At 39.9% G+C, this 27,540-nt stretch overlaps 1 protein-coding gene across 6 annotated transcripts in view; it reads right to left on the bottom strand.

Moving 5' to 3' along the window:
- The window catches only part of NTRK2 (neurotrophic receptor tyrosine kinase 2), a 181,867-nt gene that overhangs the window by 128,689 nt on the left and 25,638 nt on the right, over positions 1–27,540 (bottom strand). For 3 of the 6 annotated variants that reach the window (XM_060280086.1, XM_060280088.1, XM_060280091.1), the window contains exons 5-9: positions 20,557–20,625; positions 15,023–15,174; positions 3,227–3,363; positions 1,453–1,585; positions 10–309 (exon numbers count right to left, since the gene is read on the bottom strand). In XM_060280086.1, coding sequence (XP_060136069.1) covers positions 10–309; positions 1,453–1,585; positions 3,227–3,363; positions 15,023–15,174; positions 20,557–20,625 — 791 coding nt within the window. The remainder of the gene's footprint in view (positions 1–9; positions 310–1,452; positions 1,586–3,226; positions 3,364–15,022; positions 15,175–20,556; positions 20,626–27,540) is intronic. The other 3 variants (XM_060280087.1, XM_060280090.1, XM_060280092.1) reach the window with 1 other exon arrangement.

The raw sequence follows: 27,540 nt of genomic DNA, 5'->3' as shown, positions 1-27,540 counted from the left end.
ATTACTTACTACCTCCAGGATCTTCCATAAAGTATGCAGAAATGCTGGCTTCATCTGTTCCATATTGATTCTGTGCCACCAAGGTATAATCGCCGTTGTTCACATGAGTAGGGTTGTCTAGCTGAAGGCAGCCATGGTATTCCGTTTGATTTACAACATGTATTTTAGTCCAGATATAGACGGACTCATTCAACTTAACCCCATCATGCAACCATGTCAGGATAGGTTGCGGGTTCCCCCTCACGCTGAATGGAATACACCAGTGGTGGTCCGGATATGGAATTTCAAGATATGTGATATTTGGTGCAACTATATTAAGAACAATAAGAGTAATGTTAGTAGACTACATTTTCTCTTCCTTGAAAATTCATCAGTTTGTTTAAAATCATTAAAGCAAAGGAGCTGGCATCCATATAAATGTAATGAATAAATGAATTCCAAAAGCAAATTTGTTATGTTTTTCATATATATAAAAAAAATTCTTTATAGGAAGTTATAATAAAGGATCATTTAAGCCAGGCAAACTCGGCCCTCCAGGTGTTTTGGGACTACAATTCCCATCATCCCTGACCACTGGTCCTGTTAGCTAGGGGTAATGGGAGTTGTAGTCCCAAAACATATGGCGGGCCGAGTTTGCCTATGCCTGATTTAAGCTATGATTTATGATTTCCTTCTTCACTTTTTGGAGGGACAGTAGCTTGTTTATATTGTTCAATCACTAGTGTTTCCTACCCACTTCACAACTGAGTTTATTCTACCAAAACCTTTAATATATTTCACATTTACATACACCTCTATTTCTGACAGTGCAGTCATATCCATTTCTATCTGAAATAAGCCACTACTTCAATGGGTCTTACTTCCTCATAAGTAGGTATCAGATTGCTGCTTGAACCTACTCTGTTATACTGTAATGTTATTTCAGCAAATTTTGTAATGTTTACAGCAGAAGTTCACATAACTAGGCAAGGCAAAACTTAAAATGCAGCATAGTTCTCTTAAAACGTTGAGAATTAGAACAGAGAGGAAAATGAATGATTTAATATTGTCTGTGGTCACGCTCTTCTCTTGCCTTAAGGCCAAAAGAAGAGCAATTCTGTACCATTAATCAATTTTCTGCCATAAATGATGGAATTGGGCCAGACCAAAAAGAAACAGATTGTCAGTGTCTTCTGGTTTACTGAAGCTCCAACTCCAAACCTCTTGCTCAGATTGCACATACACAATACAGGGAATACCTTTAGCAACCTCAAAGGAAGATGTTTGTTGGCGTGTTGAGGGTGATAAGCATTTAATGACTCTTCTCTTCAGTGCTAATCCTTACTAATATATACTTTATAAACTTTTATCTTTCTGGAGAAGGCTGAGCAGAAATTCTAAAATTGTTCTCTACTGATGCCACTTGGCTACAATTATCTGCAGCTAAAATTTTGCGTAAGTTTATTTACATACAGAACACCACGAGGTCAACAGAAGCTTGGTCTTCGCCCACAATGTTTTCTGCTACACAAGAAATCTGAACGCCACTGTCATTGGATGATATATTCTTTATGGTTAGGGAAGCTGGGTTCTTATTTGTGTCATTCTAGAAGAAAAGCAATGGAGAAATAAAGGGGTTAGGAATAGTTTCCCTAAATGATCTGATACTAAGAAACTTATTTGAATTTAAACATATTTAAAAAACAGTTTTTTCAATATAAATAAAGCGCCTATTAGTTTGAAGGCTATATTTTGGTTCTAACTATGTAATTGCTGTCTCATGAATTACCCATGGGAAGGCATTCTAGAGGGTGGGTGCTATCACTGAGAATGTCTGCTTACAGCAAGTGACTCTTCAGAAGACTTTACAGCTTGGTCTATACTGAGGAGGTGGTCTCCTAGGTGCCCTGGTTCCAAGTTGTTTATACTGTGTTTCATCCCCAAATAAATATATTATATAGGGAATAGGGAATAGCCCTGGGTGTCAAAAAAAAAGCCCTAGTAACCTCCTATCAAATTATACCTTCCAATGCTTAATTGTTACAAGAGTACTTCCACTGCATTCACTATTGTTATGTAACTATAATTCTGGCCACAGAAACTAAACTGTGAACATACCCATATAAATATAAATGGATGCAAAGAAATGCCACAGATCTTGTATGAATTAGGCAGGATAATAAGTTACCGCATGACTTGTTCCAATCAATATGCACACATGGTATACCAACCCACATACAAACAGGAGTAGGAGATAGATTAAGGGCATACTCTCACACAGAAGACACACCTATGTGTTGTTGCTTTACAGAAGCCCATCTATCACGTGAAGAACTGAAGCAGTATTTCATATCCTATCATCGCCTCAATTTGCTCATGTTCAGGTGAACAAAAACTCTAATGCATTCTTAATGAAGGTACATTGTTATTAGCAATTGTCATGGTTAATAGTTTTACTAGTGCATGAAGAATTTGGCTAGAAATCAAATATTAAACTGGCTCACTGTATGCAGGTTCTGATAATTATCGGATAATTTTTCTAAGATGAGAAAATTAACCACATGTATTAAACACAAACCACAAATTCCATTCCATTTGCATTAATGGCCTCCTAATCTAGGACATTAAATGACAATAAGCACCAGAAGTTTTCTTTCACTAAACAGACATTATAAATATGTTTGTATTTTTATATAAAAAGTAGATAGTGATAGGATTGTGAAGAAAAGGTGTGCTATCTGAGTAGTTGCAATTCCTGCCAATAATCGGGGATATGATCCTGCCCAGCATGGGTAAAGACACAGTGGGAGCCTCTGAGGACCACCAGTGAAGAGGGAAGGAGAAACTACATTTTGCAGTGCCTGCCATTCATCTGCCCTTGGGCTTCATTCCTGGCTAGCATCATTATTGCGATGTCAGCCTAGAGGCAGCACCTAGTGGAAAGACCACAAAAGCTTATAAGAGGAAGGTGACAATAAGCCCAGCCAAATGTGAGCAGCTTCTTCTACTGATTCAGGCTGTAGGCTCTACAAGTATTACTATAGATGTGGGCAATTCACAGGACTGATGAGGAATGTCTGCGGGGTTCCTGACCGGCACTTAAAGAGTTCCAAGTTGCATAATTCCATGTAACCTGCATTACTGCATCTGGCACTTTTACTTCGGGCAGGATGTGGGACTTAAACCGTTCCTTAAAAACCAGTATACGGCTTTGGCAGATCCAGATACTTCAATATGAAATTCTTACCTCATGTTTTGAAACAATATTATTGAAAACCCAAGTTATACTTGGTGATGGACTTCCAGCAGCCTCACAGTACAATGTGACACTTCTTCCTTCCATTACAGTGAGGTTCTGTGTGTTCAGCCTAACTGAAGGCAAGCCTATGAAGCAAGAAAGAGAGACATCTCTATGCCATGTTTTCAGCATATATCACAGGTGAACCAAATGCATCTTGGTTCTCATAAACTATTAGAACATAACACTTGTGAACAGACTTTTCAAATATTATTTTGGCATATCAAAACACAGTTATATGAAGAACTGGGAACCAACTGAATTCCTAAGGCTCCTCAATAGAAGCCACTGAAAATACTTCATAATAAGGAAAATTCCATGAAGTGACTATAATATGTCCACGATGCCAACAACATAGAACATCCCCATCACAAGTAAATTTTTTATAACAATTAGTGTATAATGTTTTTTTAATCACTTCACCCTGCTGCCAGTTATTATATACCAACTAATTATCACTAGGACTGCAAGCATTAGTTCAGCAGAGCAATGAAAGGGTTAAATGCAGATTAAAATTTTCTCCATGATTAATCATTGGTACTCACACAATCAGTGCAGGCCACACAGATACTCTGAATCCCTCCTCCCTCTGGCAAAATCATCGAAAGTGAAACTTCTAATAAACTTTCCTTTTACAGTAGTTTGCAAGCTTCAGCTTTATATCCAGATTTTTTTCCATTTCAAAGTGAAACCACTAGGGTTTTCCTTCTGGCAAGAACCACAAACAACTGAACCAGGCCATGCTCATTTAAAATCAACGTCAGTGTGTTTTTTCTTTCAAATCTGGGTTTTCCGCAATTCTTAAGGGATTTGAACTTGTTCATCTTAAGTCATTTTGAAGTTGGTGTGCTTTGTATACAGGAATATCCTATATTCTGGGTTCCCAATTTGAGGAGAAATATTATATTTCTAAACATGAAATGCAGTACGTTCAGTAAAATTTCACTCAACAGAAACTTCCTTCCATATCTTGAAAAAGATGCTTATATTGAGGTTTTGCTTGGCATCACGAGGACTGGGCAAGCAGCCTCCCTTTGCTCACTGACTGCTCTCCCCATCTGCTTGAGACTGCTCACTAGATTAGCAGCTTCCTCCCAAAACTTCTATGGGTCTGGCCTTGCCAGGGCTGCTCATGTGTGCCATTTCACCCACAGGACGGAGACAGGTCATGCCCACTGATTTTAATACATTTAGTATTGTTATTACGATATCAGACCCTCCAAGGGTCCCTATTTTCTAGGCACAGTCCCAGATTTAAAGAAGCCATCCTGGTTTCTGATTTGATGCCAGTAAGTCCCGCTTTTTCTTGGGATATCCCTATTTTCATCAGAGAAATGTTGGAGGGTATGGAGTTTTGTGACCCACAAGCCAAAGAAATGTTGAGGGGTATGGAGTTCTGCGACCCACGAGCCAAGGAAATAAGTAACTATACAACCTTTAGAAGACATCCGAAGGTAGCCCTGTGTGGGCAAGTTTTTTAAAGTTTAAAGTTTTATTATGTTTTTATATATGTTGGAAGCCGCCCAGAATAGCTGGGGTCCTTTACCTTTTTTTATGTTGGTTAAGCAATTCTAGGCATGTTTATTATATCAAATAACTGAGAGGGCATGGCAGTACATCTCTGTACAGAGATTGTAGCCTCTGTATCGACATGAGTTTATTTTTGTAACCATGCCTCATTCTGTTTCTACTTTCCAGTTATGGTGTAGTAGTTTCATCATGTGCTGACAGGCATGCCAGTCTTGCAAGGTTGATTCTTTTGTATTGCAAGGTTTAATGGCTCCATTAGCCATTAAATATGTGACCTGTACTAACTATCAAGGCTCTTGCATTATGGAAATATAAAAAGCCCAGAATAACTTGCGTCCAGGATACCTTAACGACCACCTGAGGCTTTCTATCCCACCTTAACCTGAGTTAATCTGGAGGAGTGCTATTACTTGTCCCCTGTGTTTCAGATTCAATTATAAGTTGAGTACAAGTGACTCCCCATTTACGCGGGGGCTACATTCCCAGGTACCATGCATATACGTGAAATAGCGTATAGTAGGGAACATCATCTAAAAAGCCAAACTCTGACACAAAAAATACCCCATAAAAATCTGCCAAACTCCACCACAATTGCTCCCTCCTAACCTCATATTCCAACTCTCCACAGGCAAAGGCAATGCAAAGGCTCCTAGGATTGCTAGCTATTTCCCCTCTCTTTTCAGGCCCTTTTTGCCGTTTAAATAAATTGATTTGATTATTTCCTGGCAATGTGCATAAATGTGGTTGTGCGTGAGTCAAATGCACATAGGTGGGAAGACATATGAATCCAGCAGATATTTGACAGGCACCCTCAGCCCTAACTTTCAGATGTTTCTTGAAAACTTTTTCTAATGCTGACTGTCCTGTTCAGTTGTTTATATTTTTTCAAGGTTAACCAGACACTCTAATATTTATTTTGGATTGTTTTATGCATCTTATGGTTTATTGTATTATGTATATACTGTTGTATACCACCTGATATTTTATATGAGTGGGTGGTATGGAAATATTTCTATAAACAAATAAAAGCATTTCCAATGTTCAGGTGTGAGTGCTGTTGCTCTACCCAAGCAAAAGGGTTTGCCGAAGTGCAGCAAGGGGAGAAAAACCTAAGGTGGGGGACCTCAAAAACAGCCCAACAAGGACTGAGAATGATCAACAGCTATGGAATGCTGTTGTTGTTTAGTCGTTTAGTCGTGTCCGACTCTTTGTGACCCCATGGACCAGAGGAATGCTAACTGACTATTTATTGCAAGGATGAGGAGGATGGAAAACTGGGTGGGACAGGGAAGAGAATGAAGTACCCAAGAGAATGGCATGACTAGCTTACTGGGCAAATGAGCAAAAAGCACTCCACACTGTCATGTTTTGTTGCAGGCAGGCCCCCTAGTGCTATATGTATAAGAACAGGCATCCCCAAATTGCGGCCCTCCAGATGTTTTGGCCTACAACTCCCATGATCCCTAGCTAACAGGACCAGTGGTCAGGGAAGATGGGAATTGTAGTCCAAAACATCTGGAGGGCCGAAGTTTGGGGATGCCTGTATAAGAAGGACAAAAATACTGAAGGAAAGTATAATGTACTTAAAGTTCAATAAAACTGAAATAACACATAATAGAAAAGCAGGACAAATCATTTCCTTGCCTGGCAAGGTTTTACAATTAACACATTACTAAGGCAGCTTATTTTGCGTCCAAAGATCAGTTTGTGGGAATTGTAGACAATTCATTGTCCATTCCGTTTGCAAAACTGTACATTAAACACAACTGAAAGCTCCATTACTCTTCCTCTGGATGTAGCAATCTGTCAACAAAAACGTCCATCAGCTTTTATTAACTGTCAACGAAACCTATGGAACAGTTAGATATGAATTACACTAGCTAGGAAACAGGCAGAATCAAAAATATAATTGTTTCAATTCTGAACAGCTTGTGGCCTTACTGGCTTACAAGAGGAATTTTAGAAGCTAGGCTCCTTTTTGAAGGGACATTAATTTCAAGCACAATCTCCATAGCATCTGTCACGTGAAGTGAAAACTAATACAAACTCCAAATCACAGGAAAGTCTTCATATCAATATGTAAAATTCAAATGCAGCCTGTTAAATACTTAATATCAATTCAGAAAGGCCCTTTTGATATCAAAGGCACGTTGTCAGAAATCCTTGAAGGGCTCTCTCAGCTGCTGTGCCCACTCTCTGGAACTTGCCACAGGAGATCTGCTTGGCCCCCTCTCCGATGGCACTCTGCCAGCATGAGTTTTGCTTTGTTTTTGCAAGCTTTGAGCTAAGACGCTAGTTGAAATTTGCTTTTGCTGTAGCCCTTTGTTTTTACGATTGTATCTCCTGCTTGTTTGCTTCTGTTCTCATTTTATTTTTGTGTTTATGCTTTTTAGTATGCCTTTCTGCTTACGTTTGACATTTTGATGTTAGTTACTTGGAAAGGGTCACACATTTTGACTTAGAAAGGCAGGGTGTGAGTACTCCTTTTAAGTATGCAGTAAGTAATAAATCTCAATACATCTCTTGTACAAATTTTTAACTCTGATCCTCTTTTTAACTAGCAAAGGGGATACAACTCCCCACTTGCAGGCGTTCTATACTGCCCCTTGTGGGGCTAGAAGGCCTTCTAGATATCTGTTGGACTTTGCCACCTAGTGGTAAGCAAGAATAACTGTAACGCCTCTATGTCTCATCAGGATAGCTTGCACCTGCTTCCACCTCATCTAGGTAACATTTTTTTGGGGGGGGGGTTTACAGTTTTGGGAGCTTCCTTTAATTTATTGACAATCTTATCATGGTGACAAAAGCTGCAGAGTATTCTCAGACAATAACAAAGGGGTGGGGAAAATCTATTGGGGGGGCGCATTCTGGCTGAAGAATGTGAGACAGAAGAGGCTATGATCACTCCAGTATAAAATAGAAAGTAAAATATATTTAAGGTTAGGTTGATAGCTTAGATTTTTCTTCTTCAACTTTATTTCACATACTTGTGAATCCTATTGGTATTAGCATTATATAAGCAGGGAAGTCTATGCTGGGAACCAGTTATGAATTCCGATAGCTGTTTTGTTCTGAAGCAATATAATTTTTAAAAACCCAAATTTTGTAGAATAATAATGCTCCAAATATTCCTGACAACTATGCTAATGAATCAAGCACTGGCAGAGGAAGAGGAGTGCGCGGGGAGCAGGGCAGTCTCGTGCAGGTCGCGCGCCCTGGCGCTGAGGGGCGGAGATCGCTCCAGCGCCCCCGCCCTCGCAGGGCGCAGTATGGCTTCCGCGCGGCTTTGCCGCCCAGCACCCAGCCTACCAGCCCGGCGCCCTGGCACCCCGCGCCACCAGGACTCTACCTAGAGCCGGCCCTGGCGGGGAGCGCACCGCCCCCGGCAGCACAATCCCGGTGGGGTGCCATCGCGGCTGCCCCCCTTGCACTGGGTCGCCATGCCCCCGCAGGCGGCGCGTCACACCCCCAGGACACGAATCAGCCCTGCCCCCGCCTGCTCTCCGCCCCCTGGTGCCGGAGCATGAAGCTCCGCCACTGGAATCAAGTCTTGTGATTGAAAAATCATTGTTAGAATCCAGAATTTATCAGGAAATGACATTTGGGTAGACAACACAACAACATTCTAGAAGAGATTTTTTTGAGCCAACTAAGGGACCTGGATATACAAGTTCAATAAAAACAAACATACATATAATCCTACTGGAGGCCACTTCATTATTGCAGCATTATTGCCAAATCTAAGGAACCTTACTTATGGGTGTTCTATTTCTGACCCAGATGTCCTCAGAATACATCTCAACTAAGACACCTATGCAAATAAAACTTGGAATTTATTAATTCCACAGTCACAAAAAACCCCAAGATATTTTGATGGATGCAGAAGACAAAGAAGAACTAAAATTTAATTAAATGACATTATGGGACCAATCTCTTCTGCACCCATTATAAATGTTTACTAGTTCTTATAAAGAATAGGCCTTTTACTGTGACACATCCTCCCTCCCCTCACCAGCAGGAAAACGCCATCTGACCTTCATTAAAGTCTTTGAAATCCTTATCTAAAATCTACTTAAGCATCTTCTTGGAAGTGTTCTAACACAGAGACTAAATAATTTAGAATGGGGAACAGCAAACATCTATTATACTGAAGTTTCAAATATATTTTTATTGCTTCATAAATCTGTGTTCATATTCAGCTACTCATTCACTGTGAAAACATTTCAGGAGCAGACTGATACTTCTCAAATCATCCTGAACTCTCAGGCATACCACAATTGCATACCTACTCATGGCCGCATGTATTCTGTCTCCAGTTTAGAAGTTGTATTTTTTCTGTATTTCAAGGAAGAGAGGGTTGGCAGTGGCTACTAGCCATGATGGGTGGCTATGCTCTATTACTAGCTCTACAGCTTGAGGCAACAATGCTTCCAAATACCAGTTGCTAGAAACCATGGGAAACTCTAGTGCTCATGTTGTGCCTGCTGGTTTCCCATAGGCGTCTGGTTGGCCACTGTGACAACAGGATGCTGGACTAGATGGGCCACTGGCTACTCTTATGCTCTTATGTATTCAAAGAAAATAATTAACAGGTGCGAGAAGAAGAATTTAGAAGGTTCTCCAACACTGCTATATATAGAACTTGACCAACCACTTTTAATTTTCTTTTTAGAGTGCACACATTGATTAAGAGAAATGTTTTGTGTTGGTGTGCATGAGGCAGACACTACTATGTCAGAATTACAGTTTAAGCCCTAATACTTCTGCTAAGACCTGGTCTTTCACCCACCCACCCTTCAAGACACAAATTTCATGTATAACAGTCACTCAACTGTGTCAAGATAAACAACTGATTGGGAGAGAAGCAAATTCAGTTGTTGTTGTTTAGTCGTTTAGTCGTGTCCGACTCTTCGTGACCCCATGGACCATAGCACGCCAAGCACTCCTGTCTTGCACTGCCTCCCGCAGTTTGGTCAAACTCATGTTTGTAGCTTCGAGAACACTGTCCAACTATCTTGTCCTCTGTCGTCCCCTTCTCCTAGTGCCCTCAATCTTTCCCAACATCAGGGTCTTTTCCAAGGATTCTTCTCTTCTCATGAGGTGGCCAAAGTATTGGAGCCTCAGCTTCACGATCTGTCCTTCCAGGGAGCACTCAGGGCTGATTTCCTTAAGAATGGATAGGTTTGATCTTCTTGCAGTCCATGGGACTCTCAAGAGTCTCCTCCAGCACCATAATTCAAAAGCATCAATTCTTCGGCGATCAGCCTTCTTTATGGTCCAGCTCTCACTTCCATAGCAAATTCAGATTCAGAGGTAAATGTTGCCAAGACTGACAACATTCCAAATAACCCTAATAATCTTATTGGGTTATTATGATATTTTGGGGTTTGTTGCATTAGTGAGATTAGCCAACCACTTTGTTACACACTTTTCTCAGATATGTGGAATATTATTAACAAACCTAAATCTACCTCCAGTGTAACAATGTCTGAAAAAGGTTGCTGACCCCTGAACTAGATCCAAGTTCACACTTTGGAACCTTAAAGCAGGGAGCAGCTATGTCCTTTGCAGGTAACACAGGACTGACTTTACACTCACACTGATACTGTTCAGTAGCAACAGGCAGCATTCCTCAGTATCAGGAAAAATATACAAGGTGGCCTCATCTTGCTCAATCTCATTTCAAAGAAATCACTTAGGACTTTCAGGACTTATTCAATAACCAACAGAATGAAGCCTGCATTTGTTTTATGAACACCTTGTTCAGTGTCAAATATGACGTGCTAACAGACACCTACAACTGCAAAACTCTCTACCAGATCACACATGGCCTGAACACATGCATATGCTATTCTTTGATATATATTTTTCAAAATTAAAAATCATGGGGTGGGCTATTTTAAGAAATTCTTGCGCACACAAACATTGTTAAAGCTGCCGACGCCGTAACAGCCGCCACTGTCTGGGCATAAATCAGGGGACATTAATTAGAATCCGGGGACATTCTGGGGGCAGATTTTGTCTGGGGACAGATTGGTGAATCTGGGGACTGTTCCCGGGAATCAGGGATATCTGGTAACCCTACCCCTATAGGGATCTGTGAGGCATATACAGTATTACCTACTTTTGCATCAGCACATTACCTGGAAAACTAAATGGATTTTTATAGCATAAGTAACACTTGGGTAGTAAAAGAAGCCACTTGAAGCCTTGCCAAGTATCATGACTTCACCACAATGATTGGAATCCTTTTGCTATTATTTTAAACAAGAACATTCCTTACAATTGATTAGGTGAATGGAATTAACTTCACATTTGGTAACAGTTAAAGAAGCAATCACACCCTAACACTCCATGAACGAAACCATGGAGACTACCAGACAACGTCTTCCAATGCAAGGAAAGGCATCTATGAAGTACAGCCCCTAGATTCCTCGAGAATTCTGAATCCCTTCTTCCATTTTCAAAGCAAGTGAAGCATCAAGCATGGTGCAGGTCTTTCTTGTGCTCATATAATTTTAGCTAACTGCAAATACTCGCCACATATTGTCCAACTCTTATCAGCACTAGAAAACTTTACAAAATCATAACCAGAAGCCAAATTCTGAATTAGGTAGCATTTCTGGGCAACTCAAACAAATGCAACAGGATTCTGCTTCTGAAGCAAGCAGATTAGCCAAACCAAGGAGTCTTAAAAAGAACAAGCAAGTTTTGGCAAACAAAGGTAACACACCGAAAGCCAAGCCAGACATAGATGTGATTATTAAACATGCACTTGTCTTGTTGGTTATAATGATATGGTCACTAGGGGAAATAGTGTTTCAGGCTAAATAGAACCTAATATTGCCATATTTTACCGCTTAAAGCCATTTTTCCCAACTGGGGAAGGGAAGGGGGAAATGGAGCACAGCAAGATTGGGTCAGCAGGCAGGAAGGGGGGGGGTTTCTCCCTTTCCCCACATATTCCATGTGGTATAAAATTTTGGACACCACCCCCCAACTTTATAGCCAAATGGGCAAGCATGTGTTTAATAAATGCATGTAGGCCTGGTTTGGTCCCAAGATGCAGATACCGGGTTGTCTCTAACTAACTTGTACTCACAGAAAACCCACTGGGATTAATGGGAAAAATTCAATACAACACTACAACAGTTGTTCTATCACTGCAAGCTTTTCAGCTCACCAGATGGAACAACCCCCTTCCCTTCCCTTCCCTGCTCTGACTTGTTTGGGAGTTCTCCTGCTTCCCCTAGCCAATTTCCAGGGGCACAGGGGAGAGGAGAATAGGGGAAAGTACCACTGTGCTAGCATGAGTCATAGATTCATAGAAATGGGGAGTTGGAAGGGAACTGCAATGTGGAATCTCAACTAAACCATCCATGAGAGATGGGCATCCCACGTCTGCTTAAAATCTCCAATGAAAGAGAGTCCACCCCCCCCCAGGGAGTTTCACTGTTGAACAGCTCATACCATCAGAAAGTTCTTCCTGAAAGTTTAGTCAGAATCTCATTTCTTATAGTTTGAAGCCATTGGTTTGGGTCCTTCCAACAGTGGGAGTGATTAGCCAAATCCCACCCAATGGAGTGGTTAGCCAAATCCCACCCAAATTAGTCACACCCATAAATTTTAATGAGTTCATTCTGAGTAGAACTAACATTGGCTACAACCTACCGAATGTAACTGCTACACAAATACTTCACGGCAAAAATTATTCAGGAGCTTGAACATTTACTGCGACACAGATTTTTCCTTATTTTATTGACATAACCATAAACTACACAAAAACACCCTGATTTGCTAACTATATGCACTTAACAATACCCTCTAAGTGACATTATTTTATACAGTGGTACCTCTACTTACGAATTTAATGCGTTCCGAACGCACATTTGTAAGTAGAAAAAAATTGTAAGTCGAATCCCATAGGAATGCATTGGGAGAAAAAAATCGTAAGTAGAAGCAACCCTATCTAAAAATTCGTAAGTAGAAAAAAAATCCGATCTAAACCGCATCCAAGATGGCGGACAGAGCTCTATTCGTAAGTAAAAACATTCGTAAGTAGAGTGATTCGTAAGTAGAGGTACCACTGTATACCACCTCCAATTGAAGTCAACAAATAGCAAGCTAGCAGCAAACATAAACGAACAGTATTTTTAATGCAACTTGGCAGCTGGAAAGAAGGAGAGTCCCCTACAGTTCATCAGTGAGCAGTCTAAGAACTAGCTGAAATATACTTAAGAAAAGAGAGAGAAGTAAGCCAAATCTGACCCACCCTTCATAGTTCTCTTTGTTAATATTTTACCAGGTTTAGAAATAAACTTCCATTGCACACTTAACGTTTATTTTCAGCTAAGCATTAAAAGCAAGTCTTTGACCATTTCAACCATAAAAAGAGAGTACAGGCAATACCACCAACGATTTCTATTTCTTGCTTCACTGGTCTGCTAATATGAATAACCTTACCAAGAAACCACAACAGTCTCACTTCATTTCCCAGCAAGTAATTTATTAGCAGCTGACTGCTGTAAGGCCTTGCATTACTAACACTTATACTGCCTTCTGTACAATACTAAATTTGCAATGTATTGAGGAAATTATAACCATACAAAATGTAGAACACCTGTCAAAATAAATGAACAAACTACTCTGACTTCCTACATCCTTGATTCTTTTTTTTAAAAAGTTTGTCTTCTTGCAAGTTCACAGGAATTCAGAATGAAGCAATGACAATTAATCTAATTATTGCATCAAATAAATATATACAACAACGTTGCTTTAAAAAAGCTAAGTCAAAGAAGAAGTGGGTGTTCATCTCTTGGGATGAATTATCTGAGCAGAAAAACAAGTCAAAAGCAGTCTGTTTCCACAGAACAGGAAGGAAAACGAGTGTCCATGCATTTGTTACTAAACTTGAAAACAGCATATTACATGCTTCCTGTTTCTCGGTTAAACCAATTATTTCTTTATTCCTACTTTTAATGTAAAGTGTGTCTTTTTAAGCAGAAAAATTAGAAGCACAAACCTTTAAAATGTTGCTTGCCTCAGAGCTGGAGGATTCTGGAAAGGTTCCTTAGGTCCCTAGCTTGTCAGCTGAAAGCGCATGGATAAGTTCTGGCAGGACTGCTTGGCGAGCTTTAGACAATGAAGCCTGTGCACTCAATCCTATGCTATTCTCTTAGGCAAAATGGCCTCCCCAGAGCAGCTAGGCAATGGCACCCTGAATGCAAGGGCACCGGGAGGGACAGCGTAACAAAAATAAAGGTGGAGGAAGGGGAATCTCTGCCATGTACTCCTTAGAGGGAAGTATCTCAGAGTAAAAAACTAGCATGTGGAGGAAACAGAAGTTAACATACTTTTCTAGAAGCTCAGCAGACCTAAAGCCTACTGTATATAATATCAGTGCCCTGAGAGGAACAAACATTTCTGCAACTGGTGTAAGCTACTGAGAGGCATGAACAATGTAGACTAGATGATATTTAGGACCTTCCCATTTCTAAAATATAAGCTTCAGAAAAGGCAAGACGCCTAATGGTTCATATAAATGCATAGGCTTGGATGCTAAGTGTTCATCAATGAATGTAAGGGGTTTTGATGCAACAGAGGTTCCTGCAGGGGGAAGGCATTTTTTCCCCCACTTCTCTCTCCCCACTGCTGTATAAATGAAATCCTCCCATACACAAAAATATATTGTTAGCAAGTGCAACTTGCTGACTAAATATTGAAAAGTGGACTGGCACATTTTGAAATTTTAAGAAGATGTAGAATGGGAACAATTCTGTGCTTCATTCAACCTGGAATTATCTGTTTCAGTTTAACAAACAGTCACAGTGTAACAGAATATCAACAGTTGATGGACTAACTTTGACAGTTTTATCCACTCTTCACAGGGCAAAATAGGTCTTTCACTTGAAAAACCATTCTAACAAGTGAATACAAAAGGTGACAAAAGTCACATTTCCAGTAGAAATCCAGCACACAATTAAGACTGATTAAGCAACTGATACACAACTTAACTTTAAACATTCTCCTGAAATATGATTTTTTTATCTTTCACAAACCAGACTAGCACCTGAAATATAAACAAGAATCTAATCCATGAAGAAATGATCTAATAAAATGGGGTTCGGACAGGGAAGGTGCTTAATGGGTTGTGCTCCAAACCTTTTAGCAACATCAAACACACATGCCAATCATTCTACATTAAAAGTGCATTACCACAGTTTGCGACTGGCTTCTCCCTCAGAGATATGTTCTGGTTGAAGTCATTCATGCAGTAGAAGTCCTGAGTTTTTGGAAACTTGGTCTCTTGAAATATCTTGATCCACATAATGTCACAGCTACACTTGAATGGATTGCCATCCAAAATCCTACAAAGATTATAAAAAAAAGGACAGGAAATATGGTTTTCTTTTCCAAAACTAATTAATAATATACAGAACAGTAAGTACAAATGCATTTTAAAAAAAGTTGCTCCAAATTAAAGTTTAATATGAGACCAGGCAGGACTGTCACCTAATTAAGAAGTAGTTAAGGCTGGACTAATGTTACCTGTCCTTGATCTGCTCCATGATGGAGAGCAATAACATAGCTCTTTCCCACTCCCACCTGGCATGATTGCTCCATCTTTAACATACCTAAATGCAAGGGTGTGAAACAGGACCTACTGTATGTGCATTGTGCATAAGCCCATAAATTTCAATCTATTAATCAACACAATCTGTATATAAATAAGACAATATTCATGAAAGTCTTGTAGCAGGCATTCACAGATGTATGTGAGAGAGGAAAGGAATACTTCTTCTAACATGGCACCTGATACTGTCGATACCATACATATTTATTTATACATACATATATCTTTAAAAAAAAACATGGCAATTTTCTAAAACTCCCAATTAATTAGGGACACATTTTTTAATCAGATGTTTTCTATTAATCCAACTGATGAATAGACTAAATGTTTCAGCCCAAGGACCAGGTCTTGAACTGGAGGAAAGAGATGTGATTCCACTGACTTCATTAGTGTTCTACCATTAGTTTGAGCTGTGCTAAGCACAGAATCAACCTACTGAGCAATTCCATACATTTCAACAAAAATATTATGGCCCAGGAATATAACCGTATCTGATTTCCAGTTTTATTTCTGAAGAAAGTAAATTTTAAAATGTTTTTAATATTCTGGGGTAAAGTTAGCTCCCCTTATGGTGAAACACCAAGGAAATGTATTCAAAGTAAGTGATGCAATTATTCTAAAAATAAATAATTTGTAGATCTCTAAGCAATGACGCAAGAAGTGTTTAACTAATATCAAAGAGTAATAACAAACAAAAGCGGAACTGCATACTATAAGCATGTAATCACATATTAAGGAATTCAAATGAAAGCTTTGCAAAACTATTATAATTAAAACACACATGAAAGCCACAAATGAGCGCTAAGTGCAAAGATGCTGGAGACAAACATAACACAGAACATCCAGATGTCTGGCTCAGGAACGGAACATTATCTCAACTTTGCTCATAAAAGCATACCTATGTTTCATGAGGATAATTTTTTATGTGCCGCTTGATCCGCCAAAGACATTTCATTAAAAGAAGAAACAAACCAGCACTAATTATAATAATCTACAGGAGTTATATTTGATTTGACCACGATCTTCAAAATCCTTTTTGCCAATGCAATCTCAGCAGAATGTTCATAACAGTTCAGATGTTTCCAAAGCTCTTGATTTGGACTGGACCCAAGCCAAAGTAGATAATTCCGATCAAAACAGACTGTTCTACAGATTTGACAAATTCTCGCTAACAGACTGAAAAAGTTAAGACCCCACTCCTACAAACCTTGTGGTTTGGGTCAGCACTGGATTTCTTCCAGTGGTGCGTGGGAGACAGTAGAGGGAGAGGATGGGATTTGCAATAAAAAGATACAACTGTACCAAACAGACTCACGTCCCCCCACCTTAATTCCCTTTTTACATGGGGCAGTGGAAAAGGCTGGGAGTTGGTCTGGTCTTCCCAGTGTCCCCTCTCTCTAATATGGAATGCTGAATTTCTGGCATCTGAGAGCTAAACTGAGTAAAATTTACATACATGGTTTGTTTTTATTTTTGTTATGTGAATGGCAGTCAGAAGCAAAGCCCAAAGAGCCTCGGGACTGGAAAGGGGGAGGGGGAGGAAGTTTCAATCTCTTTCCCTCTGTCTCTCTGCCTGACATGGTCCTAACAAAAATGTCTCTCTGGGGCTTTAGATTTCATGGAAATTTTCCATTGGCATGAAGTGAGGCTTCCCTTGAAATGTAAACAGTGGCTTCGGAACATAAATGTATCAATTTGTCACCACTAGACAAGAAGTTGCAGCCAATTCTGATTCCTTGGCAAGTGTGTCTCTATGGGCTTGCTAAACTGTTGGTGGCAAATCTGGGTTTACAGCTACAGAGAGTACATGTTAATTACCCATGCATATGGATGGTAGCCTTTAGCTAGCAAATACAAAAGGAAAAAGTATCCATGGGTCAGCCTTTCAACAGCATAACTGCAATCGTTATCTGCACTAAGGCAACTCAGTAGGTGCCAAATTCCCATAAGCTCAAGATAGCATTCACACTTTCCTGTGAATTCATGACACTGCCATGCTGCCAAACTAAGGCTTTGCCCAGGTCTAATCCAGGAATATTGGAGGAGACACCGAAAGCAGGACTTGGCAACTACTTAATAATAATCATCACACTTCCATAATACAGTACAGTACTTAACTTATACCCAGCAGGAAATCAGGTGGACACAGAGATGAAAGCATATGCATGGTAGATAGGGATATGTTGCCCCTCCCTATTCCAAGTATATTTATTTTATGCTGATTCGTGGCTTCATGTTTATTTTAAATTTTATCTGAATTTCTTATAACTTTAAAGTCTTTAATTCCCCACTGTGCATACTGGCCTAGCCTTTTAAACACGATTCCGCTAGTTCCATTTAGGTTAACACATGGAATTGCATGCAAGCACACAAACAGGCCAGCAGAAGGGTGATGGAAGACTCCATCCTTCCTCTGGGCCCAACAAAGAAACCAAGGATGCTGCAACAGGAGAGAAGCTACATTGTCCATGCAAAGAAATGTAAATGCTACTGCAGGAGGGACAGAGCTCTCTCACCCTCCTCTGCCAGCCACAACAGGCTAGAAAAATAAAAAAAATTGCAGGCTAGTAACCTTTGTTTACAAGGCTGTGCTTGTCAGATTATAAACTAGCTCCCCAGGGAGATTTAGTGGGCCATTCAGAAACATTTTCTCTGTCTTCAATATAGCAACACATTTTAGCAGCACAACCCAGACTTACCCAACTCCTAAATCTTAATGATCAGCTCCCTACCCTTTGCTCAGTAAACATCAAATGTGGTACATTGTTCCTTATTTCCTTCTCTTTTCACAGTAAAATTTCTTTCAGATTATTGCTACCCATTTATTGTTACATTTTATAATACATTCTCTACCCTTGTTATACCAATAATTTCCCATCTCCCCTCAAATCTCTACTTTATTAGATTGACTTATTGTTATAGCATCCAAATACCTTATGATCAACCAATTCAATCTCTTAAAATGTACTTAAAGCTATGGCCTTTTAAAACCTCTCTCAACTCATGTCTACCATGGCATCTAAAACAAAGTGTTTGATTGCAGAGAAGTCAAAGGACAGTCAGAACAGGAGATCTGATTATTTTCCACTGTAAGAGTAATTTCATATCTCACTTTCATAGCACAGAAGAATCAAGTTTTGTAACTGGATGCCCCACCTGGCACCTACAGATATATGAGGCAGATTCCACTATCAAGCCAACTTTTATAGTCTCAATTATATGCTCAATTTAGCCATGAGCAAAGTGGGTGTTTCTCATATCTTCTTTTAATCACAAATTGAAAACTGAACTCATTTAAATCCTAGCCAGTGCTAGCACAAGTTCTTTAAACTTTTGAGAGTCTATGTGCACCCAGATGAAAGATCAAAAGGAGCATTATAAAATGCCATCATTAGGCTGTTTATGTCAGCAATGTACATTAATATGAGCTGACAAAAAAGTATCACCTTCAACTTAATAGTACAATCTTAACATAGAGGTTGGATTAGCGAAAATACTCAAAGGAACAAAGGAGTTCCTCACACATTCAAAAGGCTTCTTCATATCTCATCTTACCAAGATATAATCGACCAAACATGGCCACTCTATTTCCTCAAACAATAATCTTTCTCATCCAGCTGCTTGATGACTACTGCATTACAAAAATATGCAAACTAATGCTGCCTCTTGAACTGTAATCACATTGCTTTCCAAGGCCACAGTATCTTTTCCCTTGTCTATCAAATTTCCATACCTGCACATAACATGGGACCTAACTAAGATTAGGATCTCCTTTGGAAATTCTAAAACCAGTAAATGATATGACTTCCCTAAAAAGGAACATGTAACAAATATTTTAAAATATATATTTACTGGTATGACAGCTAATGAGTTGAATCCATCTAAATTCTACTCATAGCAGACCCTCTGAAATGAATGAACCTAAGTTACACATGTCCATTTAATTTCAATGGGTTTCCTCTGAGTAGAATTAACACTGGTTTCAACACAATGAGTCCAGGTAAGATAATGTGCCTTCAGACAAGTTTAAGAAGCAGCAGGAAATAAAATAAAACACAAATCCAGTTTTTAAATCCTCCAGATAGTCATTGTTTACTTCTTCTCTATCAATTGAATAAAACAACAAAATTTTCTTTTACTGTACCATTTCACCAGAAAGGCAAGTGCAATAAAGATGTGAAGGAAGTCTCAAAAGAGCAGGACAAAGACAAAATAACAAAAGGTCCAATTCACAGAGAAACGTTTTAGAGCAACAGGATGTGAATTACCATAGCCATGGTATGTTACGGTACCTACTGACTGCTTCTTCATAAGCACAGCTCAAACATCACTTGATCCACTTTTACAAGTTTTGTGATACTGCCCCAGTAACTCAAAAACTTTAATTAGGTGAAGCAATTAAATCTGCTGCTTCACCAAGGGTTCAGTAATTCTCATCAGGTCAAAGGGTCATGTGATGCTAGGCTTGCTCAAGGGCTTCCCATAGTGCACAGTTTACTCCCACTGCAATTCTGTAGTGTTTCAAAAGTAAATTGATCTGCAGTGTGGATTCTGTGGTTTGAGAGGGAAGACAGAAGAGGCCCTGTTAAAGAGTTCTAGCCTAGGAGTTCTTTTCACAATACAGTGGTTGCATGGAAGCCTCTTTAAATTGTCTCCATGGGATGGAGTGAGTTGTTTGTCTGTATTGTGCTCATCATATGTATCTATCCCATATTGTTTACCACCACAGTCCCCAAACATTCCCAGTAACGGCTTGTGGAGTATGGAGACAAAACATGTGGTAGTGACCAACCCATCTGATTCACCAGAGCACACAAATGTCTTTAGGCCTGTGCAAAGTAAAATTTACCTTTTCTTAAACCCATAAATATTTCCTTGATATATTCCATGTCGATTAAAAACTGGAAAATGGCTTGTTTATTTATTTATTTATTATTACATTTATATCCCACCTTTCCTTCAAGGAGTTCAAGGCGGCACACAAGCTTTCAACACTCTCTGTTTTATCCTCACAAGAACCTAGTGAAGTAGGCTTGGGCTGGATGGTGATGATAATGGCAACTACTACAACAACCAACCATCAACATTTAAGAAACAAAACAAAACAATTACTTACAGATCAGTCAAATTCAGGTGGCGGAAAGACTTTCTGGACAAACTTGAAAACTTGTTTCCAGATAAGTTACTGCAAAGAAACAGAATGTCATTATTAAAAGTAAAAAGGAACACACAATCTGAAACAAAAATCTTGCAATATACCAGTATATTCCGGCGTATAAGACAACTGGGCATATAAGACGACCCCCAACTTTTACAGTTAAAATATAGAGTTTGGGATATACTCGCCGTATAAGAAATACAACCCAGCGTATAAGACGACCCCCAACTTTGGAGAAGATTTTCCTGGGTTAAAAAGTACTGTAAGTCCTGGTAAAGCTACCAACTTTCAGTTTTTTTATTGGGTGATGGCCTATAAAACAGATACGGACTATACTCTAACTTGAAGATGAGACACAACACAAAGGCAAACACTCATCACGATGTGCACCTTTAAACAGGTCTATTCATGTAGAGGAAAAATGTGGATTAAGTTTTACTCCAAAGACATTCTCAGATGTTGACTACATGCTCAACTTATTCATAAGCAATATACATGTTTACCATGTATTCTTTGATCCTTCATTGAAAACTGTACTTACCTAAACCCTGACCACATGCCAAATAAGAAGTTTCATAAGCTTTTTATATATCCTTTTGAAACTGCATGAAAGATCACAGGAAAAATGGCAAAATACAGCCATTAGGCCTTTCACGTCAATTAAGCATTCAGGGCGTCATACTTTAATGAGCTTTAATGTCTTCTACTAGATTGAAGATCAGAGGCAATTTTGCTCTAGATTATGTTCACATGGTCATCTGTGCTGTGTGGGGGTGGGCACACCTTCACTGAAGAAGAGACAAAGGAGGAAAAATGAAATAAAATAAAGTAAAATGTGCCCAGTGAGCAAGGGGAAAGCTTTGTAGATGCTGTAGTGGTCCCTGTCATCCACTTTCCCATTCAGACTACAATTCTCTGCAGACCTGGGCCCTTCTTTTAGACCTGGGAACAAGTGTAGAAGCTGCCATGAATGCTTCCCCACAACCTTCATCCCAGTTGAGTGCACATCTGGCTGAAGTAAGGGATATGAAGATACATTGCACAGCACCTGAAACTGAAGCACTCCAAAGAGAGGAAGGAAGGAAGGCACAGTCATCAAAAATTAAAACAAAAAAATAGTCGTAGTAGCACAGTCAACTCCTGATCATTAAAGTGCTATTAATATGCTGCTTAGGACACAAGATGGGGGAATTAAATTCACCTAGGGCAGTGAAGAAAAAAATATTGGAATAGTCCTAGGGAGATATTTGTCTGGTTTACAATGCTGAACTATATTTTTGTATTATCTTCGTCTTCTTCTTCAGCAATCGCTCGTAGCCGAGTAAGATTGTCTTCCATAAACACGGTTTTAACAATGAGTCTGTAAGTGACTGTGGAGGCCAAATCTGGAACCACACGTGGGCACATTGGTTCCCGGGTAGGAGTTGATCACGGTGTGGATTTGCCAAGCGTGCCTTCCTCTTAGCACGTTTCTCCCTTGCGTTCTGAGTTTGAGTGTCTTCAAAGTCCATGACACCTTTGGTAAAGGCTGTTCTCCAACTGGAGTGCTCACAGGCCAGTGTTTCCCAGTTGCCAGTGTTTATAATACATTTTAAAAGATTTGCCTTGAAACAGTATTTAAACCTCTTTTGTTGATCACCACCATTACGCTTTCCATTTTAAAGTTCGGAATAGAATAGTAGCTTTGGAAGACGATAATCAGGCATCCACACAACATGACCAGTCCAACAAAGTTGATGTTGAAGAATCATTGCTTCAACACTGGTGATCTTTGTTTCATCCAGTACACTGATATTAGTTCACCTGTCTTCCCAAGTGATGTGTAAGATTTTTCAGAGACACTGTTGATGGAATCTTTGGAGAAGTTGGAGATGGCGTTTGTAAGTGGTCCATGTTTCACAAGCATACAGTAAGGTTGGTCGTACAATAGCTATGAGCCTTAGGACCATGTACTCTCGCTTCCTCTCTCTGCCTGAGTGAAGATCAGATGCTTTTGATTCTACTTACAATGAACTGCCTGGCCCAATGAGCTTCATGACTGAGTGTGGATTCGAACTCTGATCTCTCAGGTTCTGGTCCGACACTCTAACCACTACATCACACACTAGTTTACAACTCTCATCATTCTTGACCACAGGCCACACTCACTGGGGCTGAATGGAGTTGGGGGTCTATCAACGACTACATAGTCAAGCCCTGATTCTTTCGGCAAGGAAGTCAAGCAAGACTTCATTTTACACTGTTCCTACTTGTGCTACTTTCCACCATTTTATGTAACTGAGAAATGTGCCAGGCTATAGCATGTCAGTTATTACACGTTTGGAGTAACAACACAGAAAATCTTGATCTGTGTGTACACTAGGGATGGATGGATCTGTGTCCTATTTCTGGTCCATGACAATTTTGCATGTGCCCATTAAATCCCATTTCCACATCAATCTACTACTACTAATCATTCTAATCATCATCACCATCAACTTGAATGAAACGTTGATTGCACTCTTTTTAAAGGGACTTTAAAGCATATGCATTTGGGGGCAATTTTTACAGTAGAACATGCATTTGTGTACACATTTGACATGTTTGTGAGCTAAAAATTATTGCAAAATTTAGATAAGAGCAAAACAGCCAAATGTAGCCAATTTAGTATATTTACTCATATTTAGTAAACAAAGCTAAAAACTCCGAAACTTCCAAACTTGCCCAATATTTATTTGCAATGAGCATCCATTCATTTCAACTAATGAACATACAAAACAGAAAACAAATCACTGGAAAATGTTCTACCTCACAGCAGTGTTTGCAATTCGTGATCTGGAAAATGCGAATTTGGTTGGTTCACTTTAAAATACAGAATGAACTGAATCCCTCAATGTCCCTAACATATAATTGCATGCACTGAGCATCAATGCCGAAAAGTTTTGCATAGCACATACTGTACTGTACAATACTTATTCAGGCACTTAAATACATAGTGACTGTTCATACAGCATAATAACAAGTCACTAATGATTTTGACTGCTGAATTTACAAACAGGTGGCTTTGCTAAAACAGTGCTGTTCAATGGCTTAAGTGTTATTGTTTTGAAATTTAAAGTCAATGAGAATGCCAGAACTGAATCAATGATGCTGTAAGTTACACTTAAGCGATATCTACTGGTATGTTTATTTTCCTTTGTTTACATTATTACTGATTTCAAATAATCAAGCTAAATGAAAGCATTTGGCTACACAAATTTCATCTGCGGAGGGGACAAAATGTATTCTTTAGCATCTGACATTACTGCAGTTGCTTTAAGTGCTCACTGCTATCATTAGTATTTTCACATGAAATACTGTTGGGAATCAGTTTATTTTTAAAAAGGGATTTTAAAAGGAGTTGAAAGGCTCCTCCTCTGACATAATTTTGGAAAGTTCATGCAGTTATATCAATCTTCATTAAAATGTCTGCCAAATAAACAAAACAAAAATGGTTTCCAAATCCTAGATGTGCACCAATTGTTATAAGACAAGAAACAGCGAGATGCATAAATGTATGCTGTCACTCTGATGATTTAAACTTCAGTAGAAAAAGCAAACATTACTCCCTATGAAATCACTTGGATTTTTGCCACCAATTGTTAATGAGACTGAAGGATATGCAGTTGGGGGGGGGGTTGTTTTGGGTTGTTTTTAGCTTAACATGAAAATGAATAATGACTGTCTGAATGCCACACAAAACCAGTCTTGCCCAACCTGGGTCCCTCAGCCATTGTTGGTTCACATCTCCCATCATTCCCAGATCGAATAGCTACCGTAATTGTCTGAGATTATGGGAGCTCTAGTCTAATACCACCTGATGGACCCAGGCTGAGGACGACTGTGGTAAACTATTATTCCAATTGACTAGAACAGGGCACAGCAAGCCTCCTCCCCACTCTTCCTCCAGTGTGGTCATGAGGACTTCAAAAGCTTTTGCTTCCCCCCCCTTCTTTTTTGCTTAACCCAAGGATGGGAAACCTCTTTCAGTCTGAGGGTGACAGTACTTTGTGGTGCCCACATGTCACTGAGGGACAGGGTCAAAAGCAAAAGTGGGCAGAGCATCCAGTGTAAATGAAATCTTTGGTATAGTAGGCTATGTTCTACACACATTCCTCTATATCAGGGGTCAGCAAGGTTTACCTTGCCGGGGCCGGTTCACTCCAGCAAACATGATTTCTGGTGCCGCAGAAGCAAGTCCCCGCACTGCGCTGGTTTAGTGCAGCATACGGGGATTCAGCGAGCGGGCAGCTTGGTTTGGGGGCGGCTCACGGGCCAGTTAAATGACCCCCGTGGGCCGCTTGTGGCCCATGGCCCTTAGGTCACCTACCCCTGCTTTATATACTCCATCCAAGGAACAAAGAGGCAATATCAGAGCTCAAGAACACATTTCAGCAAGGCAGAAACTCTCAAGGAAAAAAGCAGGGTTGATGTGGCCTGAGGGAAGAGTGTGTGGCCTGAGGAAAGTCCCACGGGCCAGACAGAGGGGCGTGCAGAAGTCACATGTGGCCCCTAGGCCTGAGCTTCCCCACACCTGGCTTAACCAACAGCACATCATGTCATCTGAAGCAACAAGCTGTCAATCATGTTAAACATGATTTGTTTGAAACAAGCCAATCATGGTTTAGTATAACATCCCAATATGGCCTATGCAGTAAGTTTCATGGACAAAACTCAAGAAGTCACATCTTTCAACAGAACATGTAGCTGCATAACATATATCCAAATGTTTCCGGTATTTAGGGCTCTTATTTCATCACTCAAAGTCCTGGAACTGCCACAGGCAGACCGCCTATCAAAAGGCGGAGATAAGCAAACTCACTATGCTCTGATTATTTTTTACAAGGGGAGGCCATTATGTTCCATCAGCCATAAGGGTTTTTAATGCAAATCTGTTTCCAAACTTCTCTATGCTTCAAAGGTCTGGTAAAGGTAAAGGTAAAGGTACCCCTGACCATTAGGTCCAGTCGTGACCGACTCTGGGGTTGCGCGCTCATCTCGCATTATTGGCCGAGGGAGCCGACGTATAGCTTCCAGGTCATGTGGCCAGCATGACAAAGCCACTTCTGGCGAACCAGAGCAGCACATGGAAACGCCGTTTACCTTCCCGCTGTAGCGGTTCCTATTTATCTACTTGCATTTTGACGTGCGTTCGAACTGCTAGGTTGGCAGGAGCTGGGACCGAGCAACGGGAGCTCACCCCGTCACAGGGATTCGAACCGCCGACCTTCTGATCAGCAAGCCCTAGGCTCAGTGGTTTAACCACAGCAGTTAGACGGGTTCCAGGCAAAGCTCCTTTGGTCCCTATTACAGGTCCCAAACTGTATCCCAAATTCAATTCTGTTTCTGGAAATAGGTGAATGCCCACTCTCCACCCAAGCATGGTGGGCTGCCTTGAGATACTGGCTCAAGATCTCATTATTTGGCCTGGAGAAGGGATTATTAGTACATTTAACCAACAAGAAGTTTGTCAGCCCATGGCTGAAAACTATGGCCAGAAAAGCCACCTCAATTGGACTGCCATCATCCCTCTTATATCATCTGGGTTACAACACTGCCCTTGAATCCCTGAGGCAAAGGCTTTGGGACATCTCACATAGCGACCTGTGATCCCGATCTTATGTAATTTGTAGCCCGGTCGCAGCTGGAATCCAATATGGGTACGATACCTTAGGAATTTGTCAGTACCTACATATCAGTGTTTATTTACCAAAGCCAGACTAAATGTATTTCCCTCGGAAGTTCTAAATGGCAGACTAAGAGGCATCCCCTATCAGAATAGGCTTTGTTTATGTTCCCAGGACGTCGATTGCATGAAGCATATCCTACTGCATTGTGGGCAATATGAGCAAGCAAGGGACCAACTGGTCAAACCCTTACTAGCAAATTTGCCAGGAAAATCCGAAGCCTCCCATATTAAATATCTTTTGGAAGACAGGTCAAATGATATTACACTGCCCATGGCAAAGTTTCTTTCAGAGGTTATTAGAAACAAAGATCATAAAGATAAAACAAAATGACTGCCTTGGTTTTTTCCATCTGTCTGTCTGGTCGTTTTAACTGTATCTAATTTTGAAATTGTTTTGGGGGTCTTTGGACCACAATAAAGTATTGTTGTTGTATAACATATATATCCCAGTCCAGTGAATATCCACAGGCATTTCACTTGCTGTATCACAAGCATTTTTCAGATACATTAGAATGTGCATCCAAGTGTACATGTTGTATATCTATAGTATACTGCTTTTGACAATATACAAATATCCACATGCATTTAAATGGCTATCTCCATCAGCATTCTGCTGCTAGCTCAGATGCTGTGTGTCTCACAGGCATACATGCTATTTTTATGTGTAAATATTAAACATGGAATTTGTAAAGTGGCAATTAGCAGGTCATTGGTATCTAATATTTTTCTTCCCTTAGGTTCCAAGCTTGAAATCCATGGCTCTTTAGGCATCATACCGTATCACAAACTGTTAACAATCCAGAATGAAAAGCAAAATCAGCAACCACTTCTTTACTTCCAGCATATAACCAGATATATCTAGATGTTTTCCATTTATCATTCTTTCTAAACTGAACTTGAACAACCCACTGCCATCAGTATGGTAGCAAAACAGGGCCAACCACAAACAATATAGTGCTTTCTGCATACTTCTGAGAAAATGTAAGTAGTACATTAATGAAAAAGGAAATTAAGGTAGTGCTAAAATGGTCCAACAATGCTCCAACTTTTCAAAGGTGCCAGAGGAAAAATAATAAAGTAAAGGGGAGAGCCATAGATTAGCCTGCTTGAACCCATAACAGGACAGATTCGGGTCAGGATCAGGCTTAAGGTTGAAAAACTTTCCACTTCTCACAATGCAGAGAGGTTTCAAGAAGAAGGAAAATGAAAACAGCATATTTCCCCTTTCCAGACAT

Source organism: Zootoca vivipara, chromosome 11 (genome assembly GCF_963506605.1).
Source record: "Zootoca vivipara chromosome 11, rZooViv1.1, whole genome shotgun sequence".
NCBI classification, from domain to species: domain Eukaryota; kingdom Metazoa; phylum Chordata; class Lepidosauria; order Squamata; family Lacertidae; genus Zootoca; species Zootoca vivipara.
The sequence above is the reverse complement of the archived record's forward strand: the minus strand, read 5'-3'. Positions and strand labels throughout refer to the sequence as shown.